Source organism: Armigeres subalbatus, chromosome 1 (assembly GCF_024139115.2).
Source record: "Armigeres subalbatus isolate Guangzhou_Male chromosome 1, GZ_Asu_2, whole genome shotgun sequence".
In the NCBI taxonomy this organism is placed as follows: domain Eukaryota; kingdom Metazoa; phylum Arthropoda; class Insecta; order Diptera; family Culicidae; genus Armigeres; species Armigeres subalbatus.
Genome location: NC_085139.1, coordinates 84,878,811 through 84,905,314, shown reverse-complemented (window position 1 = coordinate 84,905,314; position 26,504 = coordinate 84,878,811). Strand labels below are relative to the sequence as shown.

The window sequence follows — 26,504 nt, the reverse complement described above, 5'->3', positions numbered from 1 at the left end:
TTTTGCATATAAAATATTTAGGCCATAACATCAGAGCCCATAGTCCGATCCGTCCAATTTCCAATAGGAGACAATAGGAGAAAATCTCCGTCGAATTCAATTTGCTGTGATCAAAACGAGTATGGATAAGTGCCAAGGCTTCCAAATAAAGTTTGTTTTTGAAGCGAACATATAGCTTTCCGTACGTTTAGTGTTTACTTCGTTTGCTAGAACAGGAAGGCACTGTATTTAGAATTTTTAAACAAGTGTAATTTTGTGTCCACATTAAGCTTGATGAAGTCTTCATTACTCCTGTTTCTCTGTACCGTGTACCACGAAACTCTGGCCATCCGAAAGATGTTTCCTGACAAACCAAAATCGAGCGTGACGCCACGCAAAACCGTTTTCAACGTCAAACGCCCGGATGAGCATACTTGAGAATTGTGGCTCCGCAAATTGTCCCACACGACTGAGCCTACCAAATCAATTAACTGGTTGAAAAAAGTTTTCATTACTAACGTAATCTTAGAACGGTGTGCAAACTAGCGACTGAAAAACGGTTACGATCTCATAAAAAATCAAAATTTTCTGAATCATCATAAAATGGGCCCAAACATGCGGATTACACTGTAATGCAATGAATAGATATTTTCTTTTATTACATTAAAACTATTTTCATAGTTTAAAGATCATTTTGAGATTTTTTTTGCTTCGATTATATGGAAAATTCGATTATATGGACTGTTTTGCATCGAAAAAGTCCATATAATCGAGGTATGCCTGTACCTAGGTATCCTGTATTTTCTGGTTGGGTGGACCAAACAACTTTCGGCCTAGTGACCATTTTTCAAGTGGCTTTCTGTGGAATGTCGTTTGGTCCAAGGACGTTCTCGATAATTTGATAATCTAGGTTCGATCATTAGGTAATTTGTCAATAGCTCTTTTTAAAGGCTGAATTTCAAAATGTGTTGTGTGGTGGACTGCGAAGGTTTTGATACAACTCTGCCAAATGATTCGTTGTACGAATTGCATTTGGTGGAATGGGTCATTTAGCCGAAAGGGTCATTTGGCCGAAAGGGTCATTTGACCTACAGGCACTATAGGATTTCGGGCGGTCATTAATCGAAAATGTCATGTCTTCCGAATTATTTTAAAATATTTTCTCTCCATTGTCAATACTCTAATTAAGAGAAATTCTGAATTTGAAGTCTCTAGGTGCACTAGTTCCAAAGATATAAGGTGGCAAAGTCAGAAATGGGTAAAAAAGTTAGCAAATTTTCTGAAAAAATATTTTATTTTCAACTATTTATTGAAATATTTTTAAATGTTTTTTCTTCAATGTTAATACATCATTACAAAGGTTATTGTATAAGCTTTTAAATGGTGTGCAAAACTAATAGTTACACTGTGAAAAAAATTGAAAAATGCGGAAGCAATATTTTTTCAAAAACGACGCTATTTTCAACTTTGATAGTGAAGAACTTTTTTTTCCTCAGGAATCCCCAGGTTCTTTTATGATACACATCAAGGACAAAGCTTCGACTAAAATGTCCCGAAAGAATTTCTTGCCAGTATTTGCAATTAACAGAGTTAAGTCACTCTGATTTTTTTTCATTTGTTTTTACCGTGTTTTGCCTCTCTCGTACTCCAAGGTTAATGCTCATTCCAAAACGAATGTTTGATAGAAGGCCAGAGACCCCTAGTGGTATATATCAACTAACTCAGCGCGAAGAATTGAGGTGATGTCTGTATGTGTGTGCATGCGCGTCTGTATGTATGTGCGCAAAAGAACGCAATCGCCATTTAGACACTTATTTGTGTCCGATTTTCTCGCAACAAGTTTCATTCGACGGGAAATCTAGTCCCATCGTTTCCTATTGAAAATGGGTCAGACTGAACTATGCGCTCAAAGGGTATGGTCAAAATACATTTATTGGTAATAACTTCGACTTTATTTATAACCATTTGAGCTCATTTAATTAACTTTTCAAAGGAGTAAATGAATAAAACCCCCAATGCAATGCAGCACAACGGTAACGGAAGGATTTAACAGTTCGCTCATATATTTCCTGTCAAATTTTACCGTTTCGTCGCCATTCCGCTGAAATGCGTTTGGGGCTTGAGTGGTTTGAGTCATTCTCTAAACCTAATTTTCTGAGCTATTCATTAGCTACTGATGGAGAACTAAATATGAGATTTCATAATATGTAAATATTTATAAATCTCCTGGAATCAATAATTCCCGACATGTTTATTGCAAAAGTAAAGACGAACAATATCTTAGTTAGAACGGAGCGTATGAAATTCCTGCTAGTGTTCATGAATGTCTGGCTAATGGTAGGAAATATTTATTCACTCATCTACACTTTGAGGTTCACTGGCTGAACAACCAGCGGAAAGTCAATATAAACAGTTGAAGAAATTTAGAACTCATAATGCAAGAAAATGATCAAGAGAGGCAAATGTTGACATTTTCCTTCGTGCCTTACATGAATCAGATCCATTTTAAGCTCGATTTGGATAACGAGGAGACGTTGGAAATAATTTTTTCACTTAGTTATTCTTATGCCATGCGTAATTTTGTAATATTTGAAGATTTTCAAAAGTTCTTTATCTTCTAATACTTTAGATGAATTTATCTCATCTTCCATCGTTGATGGAATTGAAGAAAATATCATTGAAGACTTAAACCTTGACACAGAAAAGAATGATGCTGTATATAACTTGTAGAAATCATGAAAACAAATCAAAAGTAATTCAAATAGTGTTGTTATTTAAATTAAAAGAATTTTGCTTTTCGGAAGAATGGAGCATTCTTACATTCCACAATGAATGTCCACATTTTTGAGAATATATTAATCTCATTTTTGAATAACTTGTACACGTAAAAATGTCATGGGATTGCGATTTCTAATTTGCTAATACCCTTTTTCAAAAGTTATTTTCAATTCTGATTATTTGATTAACATTTAATGCTTTATGATCCTTCAGATCCTAGTACTTTGTCAAACAAATTGTTCTAAATACAAATTGTGAGGCATGAGAGTGAGAACAAAAAATATCACGGAATGTCATGAAATTAATGTCATTTAACATGATCGCCGCCATAATGTCCATAAATTGCTGAACTTAGTTTTGTACAGCCCCTTCCTTCTCCTTAAGAAAACGCACGAAATTTCAACTTCCCAAATAGGTTTGCTTTGTCACGTTAATCGAACCTATGAAAAAAATAATTACGTAATTCATAGACGATCCCCAAAGGGGGGGGGGGTTGGAAATTGTATATTCATGCTATTTCGACCATACACAGCTAAAACTAAGTGGAAAATCACTTTAAAAGTCCAATTTTATTTTTGACCGCTCGCTTGTATGGGGATCCCCCATAGTGACAGGGTCGTTTGGCCGAAAGAGTCGTTTAGCCGAAAGGGTCATTTGGCCGAAAGGGTCGTTTGGACGAATGGGTCATTTGGCCGAATAGGACATTTTGCCGAATAGTTTATTGAAAAGTGAGAAATTGGGAATGAGAAGACAGACGTCTCACTACTCACTTTGCGCTTCTCACTTTTAACAGCGAGAAGTTAGAAATTAGGAGTGAGAAGTAAGACGTCTCATTTAACATTCCTCATTTCACACTTCTCACTGTGTAAAGTGAACAGTGCAGAGTGAGTAATGAGACGTCTCACTACTCACTTCGCGCTTCTAACTTTTCAATAAACTATGTGACTAAATGACCTATTCGGCTAAATGACCTATTCAGCAGAATGACCCTTTCGTCTAAAAGACCCTTTCGGTCAAACGACCCTTTCGGCCAAATGACCCATTCGGCCAAACGACTCTTTCGGCCAAATGACCCTTTCGGCCAAAATACCCTTTCGGCCAAATGACTCTTTCGGTCAAACGACCCTTTTGGCCAAACGACCCTTTCGGCCAAACGACCTTTTCGGCCAAACGACCTTTTCGGCCAAATGATCTTTTCGGCCAAATGACCCTTTCGGCCAAATTACCTTATCGGCTAAATGATTCTTTTGGTCAAATGACCCTTTCGGCCAAACAACCCTTTCGGCCAAACAGCCCTTTTGGCCAAACGACCTTTTCGGTCAAACGACCTTTTCGGCCAAATGACCTTATCGGCTGAATAACTTTTTTGGCCAAATGACCCATTCGGCCAAACGACCCTTTCGGCCAAACAACCCTTTCGGCCAAATTACCCATTCGGCCAAACGACCCTTTCGACCAAATGACCCTTTCACCATATGACACTTTCGGCCTAGTGGCATTCGGCCAAATGGGGAAGGGTCATTTGGCCGAAACCCATTCGGCCGAAAGCCATTTGGCCGAATGCCACTAGGCCGAAAGTTGTTTGGCCGAATATAATACCATTTGGCCGAACAGACCATTAGGTCGAAAGTCATTTGGCAGAATGGGTCATTTGGCCGAAACGGTCGTTTGGCCGAAAGGTTCATCAGGCCGAAAGTCATTTAGCCGAATGGGTCGTTTGGCCGGAAAGGTCACTAGGCCGAATGGGTCATTTGGCCGAATGGGTCATTTGGCCGATTCGGTCGTTTGGCCGATTCGGTCGTTTGGCCGAAAGGGTCGTTTGGCCGAATGGGTTGTTTGGACGAATTGGTCGTTTGGCCGAATGGGTCGTTTGACCATATTGGTCGTTTGGCCGAATGGGTCGTTTGGCTGAATGGGTCGTTTGGCCATATGGGTTGTTTGGCCGAATGGGTAGTTTGGACAAATGTGTCATTTGGCTGAATGGGTCGTTTGGCCGAAAGAGTCGTTTGGCCAAAAGGGTCATATAGCCGCAAGGGACGTTTGGCCGAAAGGGTCGTTTGGCCAAAAGGGTCATTTGGCCGAAAGGGTCATTTAGCCGAATGGGTCATTTGGCCGAAATTTCTTTTTACACTGTAAAAAGTGAGAACGCGAAATGAGTAGTGAGACGTCGCACTACCAACTTCGCAGACGTCTCACTTCTCACTTCGTGCTGTCAAACACAAAGTGAGTAGTGAGACGTCTAACTACTATCGTCGCGCTTTTCACTTTTAACAGTGAGAAGAGAAAAATGAAGAAGCGTGAAGTGATAGATGAGGAGTGATAAGTGAGACGTCTTACTTCTAACTCCCTATTTATCACTTCACTCTGTTAGACGTCTCACTACTCACTTCGCGCTTCTCACTTTTTACAGCGTGAAGTGATAAACGAGGAGTGAGAAGTGAGACGTCTCACTTCTAACTCCCCATTTATCACTTCACTCTGTTATAAGTGAGAAGCGCAAAGTGAGTAGTGAGACATCTCACTACTCATTTCGCGCTTCTCACTTTTTACAGTGAGAAAAGAAAAATGAAGAGTGAGAAGTAAGACGTCTCTCTTTCCATTGCTAATTCTTACTTTTCAAATGAACTATTCAGTTAAATGTCCTATTCGGCCAAATGACTCTTTCGGCCGAACGACCCTTTAGACCAAATTACCCTTTTGGCCAAATGATCCTTTTGGCTAAGTGATCTTTTCGGCCAAACGACCCTTTCGGTCAAACGACCCTTTCGGCCAAATGACCCTTTCGGCCAAAAGATCCTTTCGGCTAAGTGATCTTTTCGGCCAAACGACCCTTTCGGTAAAACGACCCTTTCGGCCAAATGACCCTTTCGGCCAAATGACCTTTTCGCCCAAACGACTCTTTCGGCCAAACGACCCTTTCGGCCAAATGCCCCTTTCGACCAAAAGACCCTTTCGGCCAAACGACGCATTCAGCCAAATGCCCCATTCGGCCAAACGACCCATTAGGCCAGACGACAATTTCGGCCAAACGACCCTTTCGGCCAAACGACCCTTTCTTCCAAATGACCCATTCGGCCAAACGACTCATTCGGCCAAACGACCCTTTCGGCATAATGACTTTCGGCCAAATGACGCTTTCGACCAAACAACCCTTTCGGCCAAACGACCCTTTCGGCCAAATGATTTTCGGCCAGATGGGTTTCGGCCTAATTGTCTGTTCGGCCTTGTGGCATTCGGCCAAATGGCTTTCGGCCGAATGGGTTTCGGCCAAATGACCCTTCCCCGGCCAAATGATGATTTTCGGCCGAATGGCCAAATGACCCTTCCCCGTTCCGTAATTGTGACTACCAACCAGTCGATCATCGGCAGTTGAAAGTTAGCAGAACCGTGGGATTATTTCAGCTGAGCGATATGCGGAATCTTTGACCGTCCAACCGTCCCGTGTGGAGTTCTCAGTTCGTTTCGCTACCAATGACGAGATCTTCGTTTCCGGGACCATTCAATCAGCTAACCTAACGCTTGGAAATTTCGATCGGCATAGTTGACGGTCCCGACGAAAGTATTGGAGCTAAGCGATTTTCTCGAAAAAAATATACTTTGAAAATTCGCCTTCGAAGTGATTCCTAGGCTACACATTGTGTACAAAGCCTGCAAAGCCGAAGCCTGCTCGAAACAATCCATTCATTTCGCCTCAGTGTAAAGGATACCAACTTTAATTGCTTACGTTTACGTTGCGTTTACGCTTACTTTATAGATGAATGTTACAAAGTTATCCCAAATTGAAAATCAAAAAACTTGACTTGAAAGATTTTTAAAACAAGTTTATAATTAAAAAATAATCAAGAACAACAGCGTTATACGTAGCAGTACTCGTTTTGAATGTATGAAAAAAAGCTTACGAAGGAAATATTTACAAAGCAATAAAAAATTATCAATGTTTTCCCGGATTACGGTAATGAAGGATTTTAATCTTCCAAACTTTGTCTCAAATCCGGAACACGCATTTTAAAAATTGTCTCAAATTCCGAACAGTTCGATTCAAATTCCAAACACCACTTTAAGTGCAGTAAAATGCACTTACAATTTTCATCTCATTGTTGAAAAACTATTTCGTCCTTGATCTGTACGCCTGCCGAGAAAATTCGTTTATTTATGCAACGAAATGTTTCAGATAAATCTCTATTTAACTTGTTTTTTGTCTGCTGAGGTCTCCTTTGCCCAAGCATTTGTGTTGAAATATCTGGAACTGTCGAATATATTTCTAACGGGATCCAATGAACAACAAGATTAAATATGCCAGCTGTAATGGAAAATTAGAAAATAATAACACTGAATTAGCTTGTTGCAGTTTGAACAGTGGACCTATAAAGCCAACCAAAACTTAACTAACTTAATATTGTTCTTTTGTTTCTATTTCATGTACTGTGTCCAACGTGGTTAACGAAAACCTCATCTGTGTTCCAATTGTCGTAATCACGCTGTGTCTACCAACCTGTGATCGTGCACATCCATCCTCCCCACAGCCGTCGATGAGCCCGTAGAAAAGTAAGTAATATCCCCACGCTACGGTGATTCCTGTTAACGTTTTATGTTTGATGTGTGTTTTCATTTATGTGGTTTCCGTACAATGTATGCAACTAATGTTTGATATCCTACCCAAGTGCCATCGAATCAATTTCAATGATTGCTTATTTTCAACGCTTTTATGAACCCCCGAACGTAACGAAATTGCTCACGCTTTCGCTGCATCGCCACGTTTGCAACAATAATGCCAAAACTGCTCGCTCGAATGCCGCTTTTCCAACAACTCTAAACCATACGGAAAACAAATAATGCCATATTCGCAGAGAGGATAGATAAGCGAGAGCGGTAAGTGCTTGCATTTTATTTATTGTCGAATGGTCTCAGAATTTCTTGAAAAGTCGATTGTAACTACACTTACATTGTTTATTTCATTTTATGATTTCTGATAAAGTATTGTACTCAGAAACATGAAATACTGAGACTATTTGGGAAATCTTGTCCGCCATTAAAGAAATATTTTTAAATTGAGTTCAAACTAATTCTTATGCACTGTGCATGCCTTGTTTTATACAAACTTGTAAATTCTTAAATACTAATTCTGTAAATTTCCGCTCGCAGACAAATCGACGGACTCGCACCGACCTTCATCAAGAAGCCCTCGATCCAGCAGGAGAACGACGGCAAGCGGTTAATATTCGAGTGCCAGATTCAGGCCGATCCGAAACCACAGATCAGGTGGTCCCACAACAGCAAAGTGATCGATAACACCCCAAGGCATAAGGTAGGTGCTATTCGGACCCACATGCGCACTACGAGTGTTGTCGATTTTTCAATCTTCATAACTTTTTGGTTCGTCAGTTCAAAGTACAAAACGATGGCAAGCTGTACTTCGCGACGCTGGAGGTGGACAACGTGTCGTTCGAGGATTCCGGCAAGTACAAGGTGACGGCCAAAAACGAGCTGGGCGAATCGAGCGCGACAATCAGTTTGAACTTCGACAGTGAGTATTCTGAGTCGAGTGAATGTGCGCCACTGTTTTTCCTAATTAAATTTTTGATTGGGTGTTCTATTCATCTACCCTGGAATTATTCTACAAAACAATTGTTGCCATGAAAATATACTGCCCTTCTCTATATTTTATCTTTTTTTCTTAGATTCTTCTATTTTTATTTATTTTCCAACGATGATCACAGATTAAGCAGACGTATTTAAAATGTACAATCCTACATGTAAAATCTGTTCAATGAACCTCCGTCTACGTCTACGTGTTCACTTGATATAAACCCTAGATACAAGCAAACAGATGTTCCATAATAATTTTAAAATTTTGCCGCTCTGATGCAATATCCTCTTTTATTCAGGAAGGATTCAACTCAAACCTTTTATAAATTTATTCTTAACCGAACATAATTCCTTATTACGAGATAAAGTAAATTACGCAATGTTATGACACGTTTTGTACCCTTCGTCGACTGCGAAATCTGTGATCCTTCTATTTTTTTCTACTTCGTGAAGTATTTAGTTTTTCTTTCACTTAGAAATGTTCATCTTAATCCCATTATTTTGTTTTCACTTATTTATAATTTGTACATAAGTTGTGTTGCATTTTACCTGCTGTTTTCATAGTTTCATGTATTTTTTGTTCCTACTTTCTGTATACTACTGTAATTGCTATCGTAACAACAATATCGGCCAAATTGTTGTATGTAGAAAACAAAGCAAATGAAAAGTCGCTTTCAACCGGTAGATGGGGTGGGTGTTTTAATCACACTGATGTGGCCAAGCAATGATCTTATGAATTAAAATAAATCAATTAAAGACTGTTATTGAGCAGATATAGGGTGACAGTGTTGAAGAAAAAGCGCTCTTTTGAATTCCTCCTAAAATAAATGTATTGAGAGAGATTATGTACCAAGTTGCCGGTATCCCATACAATAAAAAACGTAAATGTGAGATACTGATCTAATCCACATGTACCATCCCTGTTCCTTAACCTTGTTTCCCGTTCCCCTTTCGTTCCGCTTTATCTCTATCTCTCTTTTCCCGCGATCTAGGTGAGGAAGTCCCAGTGCCAGCAGACGGGTTCAAGCCTGCCTTTACAGAACGACCTGTCACACGACAATCGGACGACGGAAAGAATATTGTATTTGAGTGTAGATGTATCGGTGATCCGAAACCAACATACACATGGCAAGTGTTACCTCTCAGTTTAATTCCTTTTATTTTTTTGTTCACTTATTTAATTCATTCCTACGACGAAATCGAGTTGATAAATCTGGGGCGAAATTGGTTTTGAACTAGACTTTTTAATAGAATAGACAACTTCAAAATTTAAGATCAATATCAATATTGACCTTTGAAGTGTTCTTTGAAAACAGTTTGAATACTCCCAAAACCAAATTTCCCTATTAGTGCGACAATATCGCTAATAACACACTTTTCGGTCGATTCAAAAACGTCCTCGTTATCCACAATATCCAGGTTCCATGAAAAGAACGAAATTCAGATGGGTGGCAGGTTTAGTAGCGAAACCGAGGAAGACCAAAACCATTGCTATCTGATACGGTTTACGATCCGGGACGTGAAACAGTTGGACCGGGGCGTGTACAACGTCTCGGCGAAGAACAAACACGGCGACTCGTCCGCCATCATTAATCTGAACTTCGACTCCAGTGCGAAGATTGTGTAAGTGTTTTGTCGATTTTATTTTAAAACGTAGGAACAACCTGATAGGCGGGTTAATAGTATGAATTTTAGGTTAAGGATTGCAAATGGTTGAGCTTTCAGATATTTTTAATCGCATTAACTAGAAATACTACAATAAGAGATCGGCGAAGACGCTATATTTTATCCAATCGAACTGTCAAAGGCGATTCCAATTCGACTTGCTTACATTTCACACCCATAAAAAGCAAGCAAAAAGTTCAAGTGATGCCAGTATTATTTTCACGATTTCATGCATATTCATGCGTTTATGGTTATAGGGTTGCTAGCATTAACGTAATAGACAGTAAATCTTTTTGATTCCATATGTGTTTTGTATGACTACTATTCTTCGGTATAATGACAGTAGGACATTTAATTTGATATATTCCCAGGCAAAGTCGGTTAACAAAATGGGAGCAAATTAATATTAAGCTCTGCTGTTGAGATTATATTGAAAACAAAATTTTATGTCAATTGTTAGTTAATACAAATTGATATCGCAATATGTTGTCAATATGCATTCCTCAGTTATCATAATGATAGTAGCTTTACATCAAATTATGCTGTCGATTATCTAAAGTGTGTTTAACGAAGATTAAAAGAAATCTGCAAACAAAATATGCTGTTGTTGTTATGAATGCTCATAAAAAATCTAATTGAATACTCATTTTGTTATCAAATTAAAAATCTTATGATAACAAATTTAGTAATCATGTTGCTTTCATTGGTAGCAAGATTTGTTTTCAGTATGATTTCACAGTGTCAAAATATGCTCTCATTTCTGCTGTGTTAATCGTTAATCCATACAAAACGAGATCAACTGAAGTTATCAAATAATTGACATCATAACAGCAAATTTTGATTTCAATTTGATTTCAAACTTTGCTCGGGTTGGAAACGCCTTTCGTTTAAGGACATAGTTGGAAGAGTACCACGATGGCAGTCAATATGTCACCGGACCTTCCACGGGTCAATCCCACACCTCCCGCACTGATCTCCCACCAGCATTCGAATTCATCGAACAGCATCGAAAAAAAGTTTAATATTCAGATTACTAACCTGTTCACAGTATATTTATGTACTTCCCGTGATAATTAACATGTTTCTTCAAAGAGTACTATGTATTTCGGCTCGAAATATAGCATAAACCAGCAGTTTCGTGACAATTTAACAGCCGTCCGCGGTTTGGTGGGTTTATCACTGTACTTCACTTCTTTTTAAAGGGCATTGAAAAAATCACATTTTTACACACTTCTCCGCACATGAGCAGCCCGAAATGTTGATGGAATGCAAATTAAACTTCACTTTTTGGAATAAGTCACTTGTTTGAAGCGAAAACTTAATATAAACTGCAATTTTTGCCCGAAGAAAATGATTAAAAACTGATCGCGGAGCGAGTGTGTAACACCGGTACCGATAGCAGCAAACTAATAAACAGAGTGGTTCAAAACTGATTTTGCTCCGCCACGCTCAGTCGATTATGTTTCATATTTTGGGTGTCGTTCGCTGGTTTCGGTCGGCTTGAATAGGGGCTTACCGTGCACAGGTCGTTTCAGGTTTGTATGGCAGTTGATATGACGAGGTTGAATTTTACATTATTCTGATTATGGCACTCCGTGATTGGGCGCTGGCGAGGGGAAGACCATATGACTGGGTGAAATTCAAGAGCTTTAACTCCTTAGACAATGCATATTGAATGAGCGTTCCAATAGTTGGGAGTCAATTTTAATCGAGGTTGCAAATCTTCAGCATGATAATAAAGCCCCAAATACAATGTCGGCGGTACAGAAACGGAAACGGCAAATTTGACAGTTAGCCCATATATTTTCTGTCAAATTACAAACAACAAAATATCCAGAATTTTTCTGTGATATCTATCACACCAGGAGCAGATACTTCATACAAAAAGTGTGACATGGGGGTGAGCGGAGTATAAAATTCTATTTCAACGGATCTTTCCTAAGGTGCGTTCAGTGAAGTCTCTGGAATGTTGCTTTCAGCTATGTGGGTTCTCTTTTCGCCAGTGTTTGGAGGAGAAGCACTGTAGCCAGTGTAATGAAAGCTTTAGTTTCCCATACTAGCTTTCATACAAAGTTTAACCTGCTTGTGCTCAATCAGTTTTTGTTCAAATCGGCTTTTGGAGGACACTCGGAGCATGGGACGGAATCGATTGAGCGTGGTGGAGCTGGGTCGTTTTTTGAACCACCCTACTAATACTTTCAAAGCTTTGTTTTGGTACTCAACCCACCTTCACCTTAATGGGTTTTCATCCGCTTACGTAGGCGGCACCGTTTATTTGAAGGAGTATCACCCGAGTATTGGGCCTTACTTTTCGTCAGAATCCGTAAAATCCCATCTTTCCGAAGCTTTGGAAATGAGAAGTTTGCTAAGGATACTTAAAGGAGGCTATTCAGTAGTATAACAACATGGTTCTAGATAGTGGGCGAAGAGGTTTGTTTGTGGACACCCTTACGTATCATTTGACAGATAACAGATGCTGTCATTCTGACAACCATCCTTTGATTGCTATTCGCGTGGTCGAAGTAAATTCTGCACTTCCTTCCTATGGGAAAACACATTGCTATCTATCAGAGTTTGAGTAAAACAAGGCCACCATCTGCTCTTCTCTGTTGCTCCACTGTAAAAGACATAAAGAATTCTCGTTTAATATTTCAAAAGATCCTAAGTAACATTTATTATTGGTTGTGTGAAGAATTTTTCTTCGACGGTGTTTTGCGCTCAATAACAAAGCGGAGAGACATTTATACCTTGTACCAGAGTGTATTATATATAACTAGTTTATTTGTGGACGCAGTAGCGCCCGTGGCAAGATTCTTTTCTGCATTAAAAAAAAATCAAAATTTTCAACGTCTGTTGTCTGTGATTTTTTTTTTCATCGTATGCCGTGTCTGGTTGTCACTGGTTTTGTTTTCTGCATCTGATAGTAAAAAAGAATTGAAGTGTCAAATATTTTATTTTTTGTGAGAATTTCCCCGCTTGCTGCGTCTGGTTGGCTAGTCACCGGACAGACAAACAGGGCTATTATATATATGATTGCGCAAAAAGTGAGGTGAAATCTGCCTATTGAACTGTCAGACCGTCTACCCATTGAACAAAGTAAATAAATTCCAACAAATAGTTTTTGTTGTTGAAAAAGACAGAATCACCGTCTTTGACCAGAGGTCGCAAAGATTGAACACCTAAACATCTAGCATGAGAAAACGGACAGGACAATCACACAATATCCAGTGGACCAGTGGCGAACTGTGGGAATCGAACCCACACTCCACAGCACATGCACCTAGACGAATGATGTCGCTAACCGCACGGCCACGAAGCCCATTTTAGCTGAATAAGCTAGTTTTTTAGTCGAAGAAGACTGATTTTGGTCATGATATAAGCGCTTTATCCACCTCCAATGTTTGTTCGGATGCTTGTGGGAAGTATTGTTATCACTAATGATTGTTAAGGCGAATTAAAACGCAAGGCCTAAAATGTATTAGATTTGTTTTAGAAACAACTCAAAATTACTACAATACACCCCCAGTTAAGTATCATCAAGCAACTTATTTATTTTCACTCGGTGGGTAACTTGGATATCGAAATTAAAAGCTTTTGAAGGGTTGAACAACAATGAAAACTGCCAACATAATAACATCAACATCATTCAGAATCTGTTTAGGCGGTTCATCTTTGCCCAACTTTACTTAACTTTACAACATTTGTTTTATCTCTTTATAAGTGTCATAAAGTGAAGAGACTTAAATGGAAAAAGTAAGACATAGGGACATAAAAATTTCGCCTTATGGAAATTTGGCAAGGGTATGAAATTAAAAAGGTTGCCTTATGAAAGATAAATTTGTTTAACAAGTGCGGCAGACTGGATTCAAACCATGGACGTCGGGCTTAGGAGGCCGATAGGTAGACCACATGCTCATCGACGCTTGAAAACTTGGTGAAGTAACTGCGTATATGATGAACTGCTAGTGGCATAATTAGTCGAAGGTTCATATGGCGCTTATTATAAATTTCGATAGTCCAGTTAGCAAAGTTTTAGAATGAACATTTTTTTACTTCACTATACGAAAAGGTTACTAAATTCTGTTATGTGCACCCTCAATTGACAAATCGATAATATGGTTATAGTTATAAAATTAAAATTAACAATTAGGGGAACTGTTCCGTTTTCCATCTTACTGTACAAATATTAATCTCATCGCAAAACAAAGAAATACAGTACTAATCTCGTCGCTTCTTTTTGCTAACACGCTTGCTCACTGGTAAAAAAAAATTACAAAAGTAAGAAACAAACCGAATTCCTTTCCATTGCTTTGTTTTCGATGAGATGGAAAAAGGAGCTATGAGATGAAGTGCCGAACCGTTCCCCTAGTTATAATCCAAACTAATTTTTTTAAATTCTATCTCGGGATCAGGGCTTGCACAGATCGCTCTCAATAGATAACAAACAATGATAAAAGAGAGTCAAAAGCCTCTTCGAATCATTACAAGTGCAAAGAAAACTGGATCGAAAAAAAAGAACTAGACCGCCTCCAGCGAGAAGTTATTATACAACGCTTCATTTTTGAACATTCTCCGATCATATTTTTGTCAAACAGCAGTATGCAACAAACAACTTCTAATGTATCGTCAGAATCGCCCGTAATTGGAGCACGGTATGCTACGAGGAAGGGTCATACGGGTCATGGGTTAGGCCGAAACCCATCTGGCCGAAAGGGTCATTTGGCCAAAAGGGTAATTTTGTTGAAAGTTTCATTTAGCAGAAAAGGTCATTTGGCTGAAAGGGAAATTTGTTCGAATAGGACATTTGATCGAACATGCCATTTGAAACGTGAGAAAGGAGGAATGAGAAGTGAGACGTCTCATACTCACTTCTCATTTCTCACTACCCACTTCACGCTACTCACTTTTCACAGTGAGAAGTGAAAAGTGAGACGTCTACCTACTCACTTCCCACAGTGAGAAGTGAGAAATTAGGAGTGAGAAGTGAGACGTCTCACTTCTCACACCTAATTTTTCACTTCTCCCTGAAAAAAGTGAGAAGCGCGAAGTGAGTGACAAGTGAGACGTCTCTCTACTCACTTCCCACAGTGAGAAGTGAGAAATTAGGAGTGAGAAGTGAGACGTCTCACTTCTCACTCCTCATTTTTTACTTCTCCCTGTAAAAAGTAAGAAGCGCGAAGTGAGTGACAAGTGAGACGTCTCCCTACTCACTTCCCACAGTGAGAAGTGAGAAGTTAGGAGTGAGAAGTGAGACGTCTCACTTCTCACTCCTCATATTTTACTTCTCCCTGTAAAAAGTGAGATGCGCGAAGTGAGTGACAATTGAGATGTCTCACTTCTCACTCATAATTTGTTACTTCTCACTGTGAAAAGTGAGTAGTGCGAAGTGAGAAGTGAGACGTCTCATTACTCACTTGTCACTTCTCACTTTTTACAGTGAGAAGTGAGAAATGAGAAGTGAGCAGTGAGACGTCTCACTTCTTACTCCTCATTCTTCATGTTTCAAATGATCCTTTCGGCCAAATGACCTTTCGGACTATTGGTATATTCGGCCAAACAACTTTCGGCCTAGTGGCCTTCGGCCAAATGGCATTCTGCCAGCATATCATGAATGCATTCATGATTGCATATTATGGGTGCATACAGAGTTGATAACCTGATCAGCACAAGTCAGACAAAAATGGATACAGCAACTTGATTGCGACTGAATCTGGTCACATATCAGTTGCAGAAGCCAATGTGGAACATGTGTGCTTATAGGAAGTGAGGGATTTTTACAATACGCTTTGAATTCAATCCCTGCTCAGAATAGTGAAGAACTGTGCCAAAAATCACATAAATGAACAATGATACAACCATTTACCGCTTTCTATAGTTTTTCTCTACAAGCAATCCCCAGCATGAGTGAATAATTGTAACAGTTTTTTTTATCATGCTGTGTGGCTGAGTTCAATAGTTTTCTTAACAAAGGCAGTTATAAAATTGGTTCAGATTGTTGTTAGAGCAACTAAAATTTCGTTCAAAACTGTGAAACTTAACTTCTTATGTTATTAAGTTTTCCGTAAGCGGTAATGGCCGCCCACTTGCCTGCGGGTTAGTCTCTGATTTGACATTTCTGGAGGTCAGCTGCACCAACTGTTCCGAGCATTTTGATCAATGTGGTATATAAGAAGGCTTGAATTCACTTCATCAGCACCTTCTTTTAAGCCACATTGTTCAGGATGCTCGTAGCGGTGGGTGCAGTTGACCTCCAGAAATGTCAAGTCAGAGACTAACCCGCAGGCAACCTGGCGGCCATTACCGCTAGCGTTAACCTGGATTATTTATAAATTCATCACGTAGAAGTTATTATAACGCTTCATTCTTGACCATTTTCCGATCAAAGTTTTGTCAAACAGCTGTGTAAAACAACTTCAAATGCAGAACCACCCGAAATTGGAGCACGGAATTCTCAAAATAGTAAAGAACTGTTCCAAAAATCACATAATGAAAATTGGTACAACTATTACCCGATTTATAGTTTTTTCTACAAGCAATACCAAGCTTGAGAGAATAACTGTTACAGTTTTATATCATGCTGCGTAACACTGCAGCTCACGGTAGCTACCAGATCAACCAAGGCTTACGCAAAGTACTCATCATCGGCATATACTCAATCCGGTCAAAAAGGCATATGCACATCATGTTAACAACATTTTCTTAAATGCGAGATGTTCAAGGAACTCCAAAATGCTACCCAGTTCATCCCAAAGTATGTACCAGATCAACCAAGGCTTTTGCAATGTCCGCAACATCGATATGCACCCAATATGGTTCAACAAGCATACATGTCCTATTCGGTCCAATAGGCATATACATATAATGTAAACCCTATTGCAATTAAAACAAGGTGTTCATGATACTCCAAAACATTATCGAGTTAATTTCATAGTATCTGCCAGATCAATAATGACTTTTTCAATGTCCTCATCGTTAGTATGAACCTTGAAATGTTCAAAGAGTAAATGATTCTAATTTCCATGAACATAAGTTGTCCTAGGTCCTCCAAAATGATCTTGAGCTAAGATCAAGACATCTACCAGATGTACAATAACTAAGGAGTTGTTTGTGTCGAGCAATGTCCATTCGAATGTGGCTGTGTTTTTTTTTTCTTGAGGCGTAGAACGGACTTGCATGATAACAGCAAACAATACGACTTCCAGGATATTGTAGCGAGCAATAAAGGTCTGCAATAAACCATAAAAGTTAGGTAACACAGTCGACCCTTGAGACGTCATACAATCGATATCGTGATGTGAAACAGAAGTTTCTTGAAATTTTTTTCGAAAGAACTATCAGAGTATTCGAGAAATATGTATATTAAGGTCACTCCTGACGGAATCCAAGATTAAAAAGGCCTGGTGTTTTCGGGGGCACACCACTCGATACGGAAGCAACGCACAACTGTCATTTTATTACTTCATGCATGCTGCGACGCAGCAAAGCTAAATCAACAAAAATGACAGTTGTGCGCCGCCTCTGAATCGAGTGGTGTGCCCCCGAAAACGCGAGGACTTTTAATCTTGGATTCCGTCAGGAGTGACCTTAATATGGCATCATTTGTTTCCACGAGGGTTCAATAAAGCTTGTAAAAGAAATTAGTGAAATCCTACCAGCTCGATGGAACTGCTGGGATGTTTATTAAAAACTCGATCAATTTATGTCTTTTGATCTTAAAGACATTTTTGGACATATACTTCAGCTTGAGACATTTTGTTTCTAGATGTATTTCTCAATACATTCAAGGGTTATATACTTCAGAACGGTTTGGACAGCCTAGGACATCCGATAAAAAATTTTCAACACTTATTTAGTGATATATATATATATATACTAGTTAAAACTAGAACCAACTAGAAAAAAAAAACATATTCGTACGTTAAACTACCGTAGAAAAAGTCGGGCTGAAAGGGTTTTAATAATATATCATTCAGTCGAATAAGTCGTTCGGCCGAATAGGTTTACTTCTCACTCATTATTTCTCACATCTTACCGCGAGAAAAAGAAATGAGAAGAAATAAGGAGTGAGAAGTGAGAATTTCTTACTCCTCTTATCTCACTTGTCACTATGAAAAGTGAGAAGCGGGAAGTGAGAAGTGAGAAATGATTAATGGGAAATGAGAAGTCTCGCTTTTCACTACTTATTTCTCACTACTGAATTCTTTCAGTGAAAAGTGAGAAAAGCGAAGTGAGATATGAGTTGCCGTGACTCATTGATTTTCATTTCTCACTGCTTCATGCAAATATGAGAAGCTCAAAATGAGAAGTGAGAAATGAGAAGTAAAACATGAGGAAATGATAAGTGAGACGTTTCACTACTCATTTTTCACTTCTCACTTCTCGCTGTGAAAATTGAATAGTGCATAGTGAGAAGTGGTACGTTTCACTTCTCACTCATCATTTCTCTCTTCTCATTTCTCGCAGTGTGAAACGAGACATGATGAGTGAAATGTGGGATATCTTACTTCTAAATTCTCACTTCTCAAATCTCGTTTTTACTTCTCATTATTAAATATGAGAAATGCGAAGTTACAAAGTACGACCTGATCGACCTGTTCGACCAAATGGCATATTTGGCCAAATGACCTATTTGATCAAATGCCCTATTCACTTGCGTTGGATGCCACATCCTTCATTTCCAGAAATATTAGTAAAACTATTGGTATGCTAAGACTGGAAAGGCTTGAACGCATTTTATATTTGTAGTACCTAGTCCATGTATCAATGTTCGCGTCTTGTGGATGTTCATTTTCAGAGACCAGCGAAATATTTGTCCATACACTGTATCTTAACCCTTTCAGGCCCAAATTTGTCTAAGCTGTATTACCTAGTAAATTTGATGTGTTCTATTCCATCTTGATTAATAATGTAGAAATGACAAAACAATTTGAAACATATTTTTTCGGGATGTACTCGATCATCGAACTGTCCTTGAGTCCAATACTTGCAATCTACAAGTTGCCATGCGAGCTTTTTCGTCACTCCAAGCTTGGACATGTATTCAAGTATATCCATTAGAGTGGGAAAATCAATGGTTTTTCGAAACCATTCTGAGTCCCAAACAACTGTGCAGAATTTGGGCCCGATTGGTTGCTTCCTCGCTTTCCGCTTCGCGTTTGAAGTTTCTATGGAAATTAGTATGGGAAAACGTATATTTTTGCATTTTTATTTCTAAAGATTCCAGTTCATCGTAAACCAAGTGGCACATTGCGTTAAAGTATAACCCAAAATATGCCGAAAAGCTTTGCTGTAGAAGGTACGTTGCTGGAATGTTCATGAAAAAAGCTTCGAAGATTGATGATTCAAACCATGTCCAAAAAATCGTTTATTCTGCCAGCACTGCCGAACTACGTGGAGCAATAATTTAACTGAGTGTTATTTCAAAATTATTGATCTTATAAGGCTTATACAGCTGATGGGAGTTATTCGGAATCAATTCACAAAGTAAAAAATCCGAAAAAAAAGGAAGATTCAGTTTGCCCATCTGTTAGTGATGGTTGTCCGGTAGTGCTGGCAGAAACATTGATTTATTGCATATGGTTTGAACATTTCGTAATAACATTTTTTGTAAGCCTTCCAGCTAAGTACCTTCTCCGGCAAAGTCTTTCGGCATCAGACTATATGCTCACGTATTGAGTCACGTGATTGAGGATAAATTGAAGTAACTAAGAGCAAAAATGTAAAAAAGTACGATTTCCCATACTAATCTCCATATAAATTTAAAACGCGATGCGGAAAGCGAGGACGCAACCAATCGAGCCCATATTTTGCACAGTTGATTGGGGTCCCAAAACGGCCCAGAAAAACTTTGATCTAACTTGATTGGATGAAGTTTGCGTTTTTCCATACAACTGCGCCCACTCTAATATCCATAACGTATTCATGAAGATCAGGAGACATGGTCAGATGGTTTTAGGATATCCTGGGTCATCGAAACCGTCACGTTATCCAAACCATCCTTGAGTTTAGAACTTGCGATCTACAGCCACTACTTTAGCTTTTTTCGTCGCTTCAGCTTGGACATGTATTCAACCATGTCCATTAGAGTGGGGCGCAGTTGTATGGATAAACACAAACTTCGTCCAATCAAGTGAGATCAAGGTTTTTCTGAATCGTTTTGGGACCCCAATCAACTGTGCAAAATATGGGCTCGATTGGTTGCAGCCTCGCATGCCGCATCGCGTTTTAAATTTACATGGAGATTAGTATGGGAAAACGTACTTTTTTACATTTTTGCTCTTAGCGGCTTCAATTTATCATCAATCAAGTGACTCAATACGTCAGCATATAGTCTGGAAGATGCGGAAAGACTTTGCTGAAGAAGGTACGTAGCTGGAAGGTCTACAAAAAATGTTATTACGTTTCGAAAATTGATTGTTCAAACCATATTCAAGAAATCAATGTTTCTGCCAGCACTACCGGACAACCTATAGTTATTGAAGGGCAAAACCCATAATCCTTCTTGTCGGATTTTTTTCTATGTTAAATAATTCCGGATAGCTCCCATTAGCTCTAAAGCCCTATAAGATCAATTATTTTGAAATAACACTCAGTTAAATTATTGGTCTACGTAGTACGGCAGTGCTGGCAGAATAAACGATTTTTTGCATATGGCTTGAACACTCAATGTTCGAAGCGTTATAACTTTTTTCGTGGACGTTCCAGCAACGTGCCTTCTTCAGCAAAGTTTTTCGGCATCCTTTGGGTTATACTTTAACGCAATGTGCCACTTGCTTTACGATGAACTGAAACCTCTAGTAGTAGAAATGCAAAAATATACGTTCTCCCATACTAATTTCCATACAAACTTCAAACGCGATGCGGAAAGCGAGGAAGCAACCAATCGGTCCCAAATTCTGCACAGTTGTTCAGGACCCAGAATGGCTTCGAAAAATTATTGATTTGAAAAAATGACCATGACGCCCCACTCTAATGTCCATAATACATTCCTTAAGATCAAGGGACATGGTAAGATGGTTTTGGGATGTCCTGGCTGCTGCTCACGTCGCTGGTGGACTAATCTGAGCCCACTCACGCAATCCAACACCACTGATGGAAGCAGAAAACCCCCTTCTTTCATTAAATTGCGCTGGATTGCATGGGTGGGGACAAATTAGCCCACTAGCGACGTGAGAAGAATCTTGTTTTCAACAGTTTCGCAGCAGATGAGATGAACAAGTTTGAGTATATTTCGAAACATTGAGAAACATTTTTGCAGTAGTTGCAGTAGATCTGAAGTCGATGATGCTGCAGATGCAGAAAATATAAAAACTAGCTTACGATATATATTGACCATCACGGAGCTGTACTGCACATGGTTTAATATATTTAGAAACTTTGAGTGACACAAGAGGTACCTTTGCAGCTGTAGATTTCATGTCTCGATATCAAGGATAGTTTGGATGACTCAGAATATCTCAAAAATATCTAACGGTGTCCGTAGGCCTCCCAGAAGGTGTAATGGATATAATTGAATGCATATTGAAACATTGAGTGCTGAAAAACGATTTTCTTACAGCTGTTGATCTCAAGTTCCAACTCAAGGACAGTTTAGATGACGCAGAATATCTCAAAACGATCTTACGATATCTGTTGATCTCGCAGGAGTTGTAATGGATACGACTAAGTGCATATCGAAGCTTTTTACTTACTTTTGGAGTTAGTTCGCGAATAGTTTGGACCCAGAATATCCCAGAACAACCTTGCGGTATTTTTGTCACCTTCTATAGGATGTAATGAACACGGTTGAATACTCAAATAAAGCTAAAAAACTCAAATAAAAAAAAGCAACGAAAAAACAGCTTTAAATCTTAATTTCAGCTGTAGATTTCAGGTCCTGAGCTCAAGGATAGTTTGGATGGCCTAGGACGTCGAAGAAAGTAAAAAAATAGTTAATTGTACATCACAGTAACTCTACGGATAAGTTTGAATAAAAAATCTTATTTTGAAACAGTACAATCCGCTGCCAATACACTTAATATTTTCTCATTCGTAACTTCACCGTGTTCATGACGTTCTAGGTTGTCGTTGTGGCTTGATCATCCATGCCTGATATTTTTGCTTGATAGGGTAGGTTAATTTCAAGCAATTTTGCTGAAGATAGTGTTCACTTTTATCCATCTTGCGATTTTATACATCCATTTTTCTGTTGGGGTCGTATATGATTCCGTAGGCCTGAAAGGCTTAAAGAGGGGATGGATTTGCTTCTTCGAACATTTTTCGAGTAGCAAAGCCATTTCCTTCGTGGGGGTAAAAATATATGAAATGCAGAATGTTTGTGGGATGGCCAAAGTTGGAAAATCATTCGCTGGGGATAAAACGGATTCCCTAAGCAATCGTTGCATTTCTCACATGGACAACGTACTAGATGGACAAATATTCTAGCTTAAACCTGTGACCAGGTTAGATTTCAGTCGACTTCTTTTATTTCTTTATTGAGCTTCGCCACCATGATCCTCTGGGTCTGCCTTTGCTGCGATATCCCGCTGGGTTTCAGTCTAATGCTTGTTTACAGATTTCGCTTCTGTCCCTACGTAGAGTGTGGCCGGCCCAGCCCTACTTTCGATCCCGAATTTCTGTTCCCCAGCAGCACACATGTTCAACATGGTTTACTGCAACTTATATATGACCAGATTTAGTCACAATCAAGTTGCTGCAACTATTTTTGTCTAAGTTGTGCTGCTCGGGTTGCTATCAGCCTCTGGTGACAACGACGATGGAGCTCGTTGTTTGAGATCCAGTTGTGAGGCCACCAGGCCCGAACTATACCGCAGGCATCTGTTGATGAGCACCTGCAGCCATTGAGATATCTCCACTGATACATACCATGTTTCGCTAGCGTATAACAGCACAGATTTCACGTTAGAGTTGGTTGAAAATTCGTATTTTGGTGCGTTCACTTATCTGCATGTTTTCCAGATATGTCTGAATTCGCAAGGGCAGAAAAAAAAATCAAATCCGTTTGTCATAATCCCACTTGTCTTGATCAATGCTGAAGTTTGATACACATATTGCCATAGTTTGTGACATTTCAAAAATTGCTGATTTGAATGCCTCCGGAGGCTTCCTCAAGGGCTTCGGAACTGACCCCAGGGTGGCTAAATTTCCCAGAATCATATCTGGATGTTATAACTCTACTTGTCTTGCAAAATGCTGAAGTGCGATATCCATATTGTATGGAGCGAATATGATATGGAGCGAAAACATTGAACTGGCCGTTTTGGGGCCGGTTCCCAAAGGGTCGCTTCGAAGAAACCTGATGTTGGTCATTTCTAGAACAGATGTCACCATGATTTTGGTTCTGACCTTATCCTTGTATTTAAATCTACTTAAAAAGGTATAAATAGGAACGAAATAAACGTCATTTTGTTGGACTTATATCGCCAAAAAAGGAAGGTGTAGTCAAATTGACTGCATCTGACCCAGTGATCCACCAGAATAACTCCGGATAGGAGGACCATATCGCAAGTCTCAAAATGTATTCTGGACTCTGGGAACCGTACGAGCAGAATAGTGATAAAACCAGGTCTATAGGACTTAAAATGACGAAACGGCAGCAATTTGTTTTTTTTTTTTCTTTTACTCAGGCCGATACGGGTTAAGTAAGTAAGGTGCCATACATATTTGCCATCCAAAAGGCCACTAGAATGGCCATTGTCTTATTATTCCCGTCTAGATTGTAGGGTACAATAATACTATCATCAACAATTAGTCAAAGCTCAATCAATTGCAATCCTTTTCAGAACAGGTACAGTCAGCATTCAGAATGATATGGAATATCGAGTTTTAAACCTGAAAAAAAAATCCAATAGCTTTTAACTGTTCTCCCGTCACGTACTGTTCACAGAAACCCGGAGGGTAAACCACCCCGTTTTCCACAAAAGCCCACCATTTCCCAGAAGGGCGATGTGCTCTCGATGGAGTGCATCCTGGAGGCCTTACCGGTGGCCGACATTACCTGGTTCCACGGTACCGAATCCATTACCGATGGCGAGCGGTTCAAAATCTTGCGCAAAGCGATCTCAAACGATACCTACCTGCTAACACTCCAAATTTCACAACCAACCGCCAACGATGGGGCATCTACCGGTGCCATGCTTTCAACCCGTTTGGGGAAAGTAACGCACACATTACGCTTAACTTCAAAGGTAATAGACCTTGCCGAACCATACACAGAAACCGATTAAGCTGCTTCCAGTTGCTGGATGGCTGTAACTGTAGTCTGTTTTTCACGTGATCAGAAAGCAAATCGTCCAATTAGAGGAAAATATGTTCTTACGATAGCAAACTTCTCCGAGAGGGTCATTCATCATTTCACTTGCGCGCTCAAGGTTCCCGCAGTAGACAACTTTGAGTTATTAACCTACTGCGAGTTTCCGCGAGCTAATAATCTATACAGCATCTTCATCAATTCAATATTTTTCTTTAGTTCTTTTTTCGTTTCCCAAGTAGCTTGTATTAACGATTAAAGCTGACGAGCTTCGCACTAAAAGTTGACTTCTTTCTCATACGGCCTCTCTGATGTGATTGGTGGCCTTCGGAGCGTAGAAGCTATTAGGCGTAGACAACTGACGTGAACTGCAGTTCAACACATTCAGCCAACTGAATAGCTTAATGGTTGCTTGGAAGGAATCGTTTACTGATACTGTTTTACTTTTTGCACCTGCTAGCGAACGAAAACGATCGAGGCTTTGCTCCGTCGTTTGTGGAGAAACCGAAGATCATCCCGAACAAACTGGGCACGCTGATAACGATGAAGTGTAGATGTAGATCGAAACCGAAACCGACCGTCAAGTGGATGCGCAAAAAACAGGAAGTCAAATCGTCCAACAGGGTTGCCCTGGAAGTGAAGACCGTCGACGAGGACACGTACGAGCTGACGTTAAATATCAAGGACCCCAGCTCGGAGGACGGTGGCAGCTATTCGTGTGTGATCAGCAACGAGTTTGGCGAGAGCAGTGCGACGCTGAATTTGAACATCGAATCCGAACAGGAATCGACAAAGAATGCTCCTATCTTTGTCGAGAAGCCGCACATCATATCGCTGGACAATGGCAAGCTGGTCCGCATGGAATGCAAAGTCAAAACCGACATCAAGCCGGACATTACGTGGACACGCGAGGGCAAAATCATTAAGGAAACCAGCAAGCTGAAGATTACGATGACGGCCGAAAAGGATGTATACCACATCTCCCTGGTGCTGAAAGATCCACAGACGGAAGACTCCGGCACGTACAAGTGTAACATTAAGAACATTCTCGGTGAATTAAATGCCAATTTAATTCTTAACATTGAGAGTGAGTATGAAGTTTTATTTGCGCACAAAACGTTGGATTTTAACATCATTTTTTTGCATTTTCAGTTGTTCCAGTCATCAAGGAAAAACCGAAACTGGTGACGAACGTAAAGAAGCGAACGGCATCGATCGAGTGTGCGGTCGCATCCCGCTTCAAGCCGGAGTGCATTTGGATGAAGGAGACGACGGTGATCAAGGAGACGCACCGTCATACCATCAAGATCGAGGAAACTCGCGAAGGCGAGTTCTCCGTCAAGCTCAACATCACCGATCTGAGCGAAGCTGACTTTGGTGCGTACAAACTGGTGGCGAAGAACGACAAGGGCCAGGCCACTTCGCAGGTTATCGAGATCAAGGATATCGTGTTCGAGAAGCCACCACCGACCAAGCCGATCATCGAGCCGAAACTGAAGGACGTGGAGGTGGATGAGGGCGGCAATCTGACGTTGGCTGTCGGCCTGGTCCATCCGGATCGTCACTTCAAGGTGTACTGGTATAAGAACAAGACCATCCTGAAGGCCAGCGAGACAGTTATTCAGGATTTCACTGGACGCATGGCTAAGCTGACGGTCAAAAACTGCACCGTGGAGGATGCCGGTACCTATAAGATATCGATCAGTAACGAACTCCAGAGTGACGAGTCCGAGGCCAAGGTTAAAATCATAGAAAAACCGAAGCCAAAGGAAGAAGAAAAGAAGAAGAAGGTCGTGAAGAAGGAGGAGAAGGTCGAAGAAAAGAAGGTTGAGGAGAAGAAGGTGGAAATTAAGGTCGAAGAGAAGAAGGCTGAGATCAAGGTCGAGGAGAAGAAGGCTGAGATTAAGGTGGAGCAGAAGAAGGCCGAACTGAAGGTGGAGGAGAAGAAGGCTGAGCTTAAGGTGGAGAAAAAGGTTGAAGAGAAGAAGGCAGAGGTGAAGGTGGAAGAGAAGAAGGTAGAGGAGAAAAAGGTGGAGGAAAAGAAGGAAGTCAAGAAAAAGGTCGCTGCCAAGAAGGAAGAAAAGATCGAAATCAAGGTTGAAGAAGCCAAAAAGGAAGAGAAGATCGAAATCAAGGTTGAGGAGCCGAAGAAACCGGAAGTGCCGAAGATCATGGAAACCAAAGAAGTGAGTGGTCCTAATAATTTCGATTCTGAAGAGTTACTGATGTTTTTTTGTCTTTCATTTGT

The 26,504-nt window shown here is 39.9% G+C and overlaps 1 protein-coding gene across 1 annotated transcript in view; it reads left to right on the top strand.

Moving 5' to 3' along the window:
* The window catches only part of LOC134227721 (twitchin-like), a 107,914-nt gene that overhangs the window by 42,771 nt on the left and 38,639 nt on the right, over window positions 1-26,504 (top strand). Inside the window, 9 exon segments of the mRNA XM_062709380.1 lie at window positions 7,605-7,626; window positions 7,900-8,062; window positions 8,140-8,281; window positions 9,336-9,471; window positions 9,763-9,966; window positions 23,894-24,120; window positions 24,123-24,194; window positions 24,717-25,343; window positions 25,409-26,442. Coding sequence (XP_062565364.1) covers window positions 7,605-7,626; window positions 7,900-8,062; window positions 8,140-8,281; window positions 9,336-9,471; window positions 9,763-9,966; window positions 23,894-24,120; window positions 24,123-24,194; window positions 24,717-25,343; window positions 25,409-26,442 — 2,627 coding nt within the window.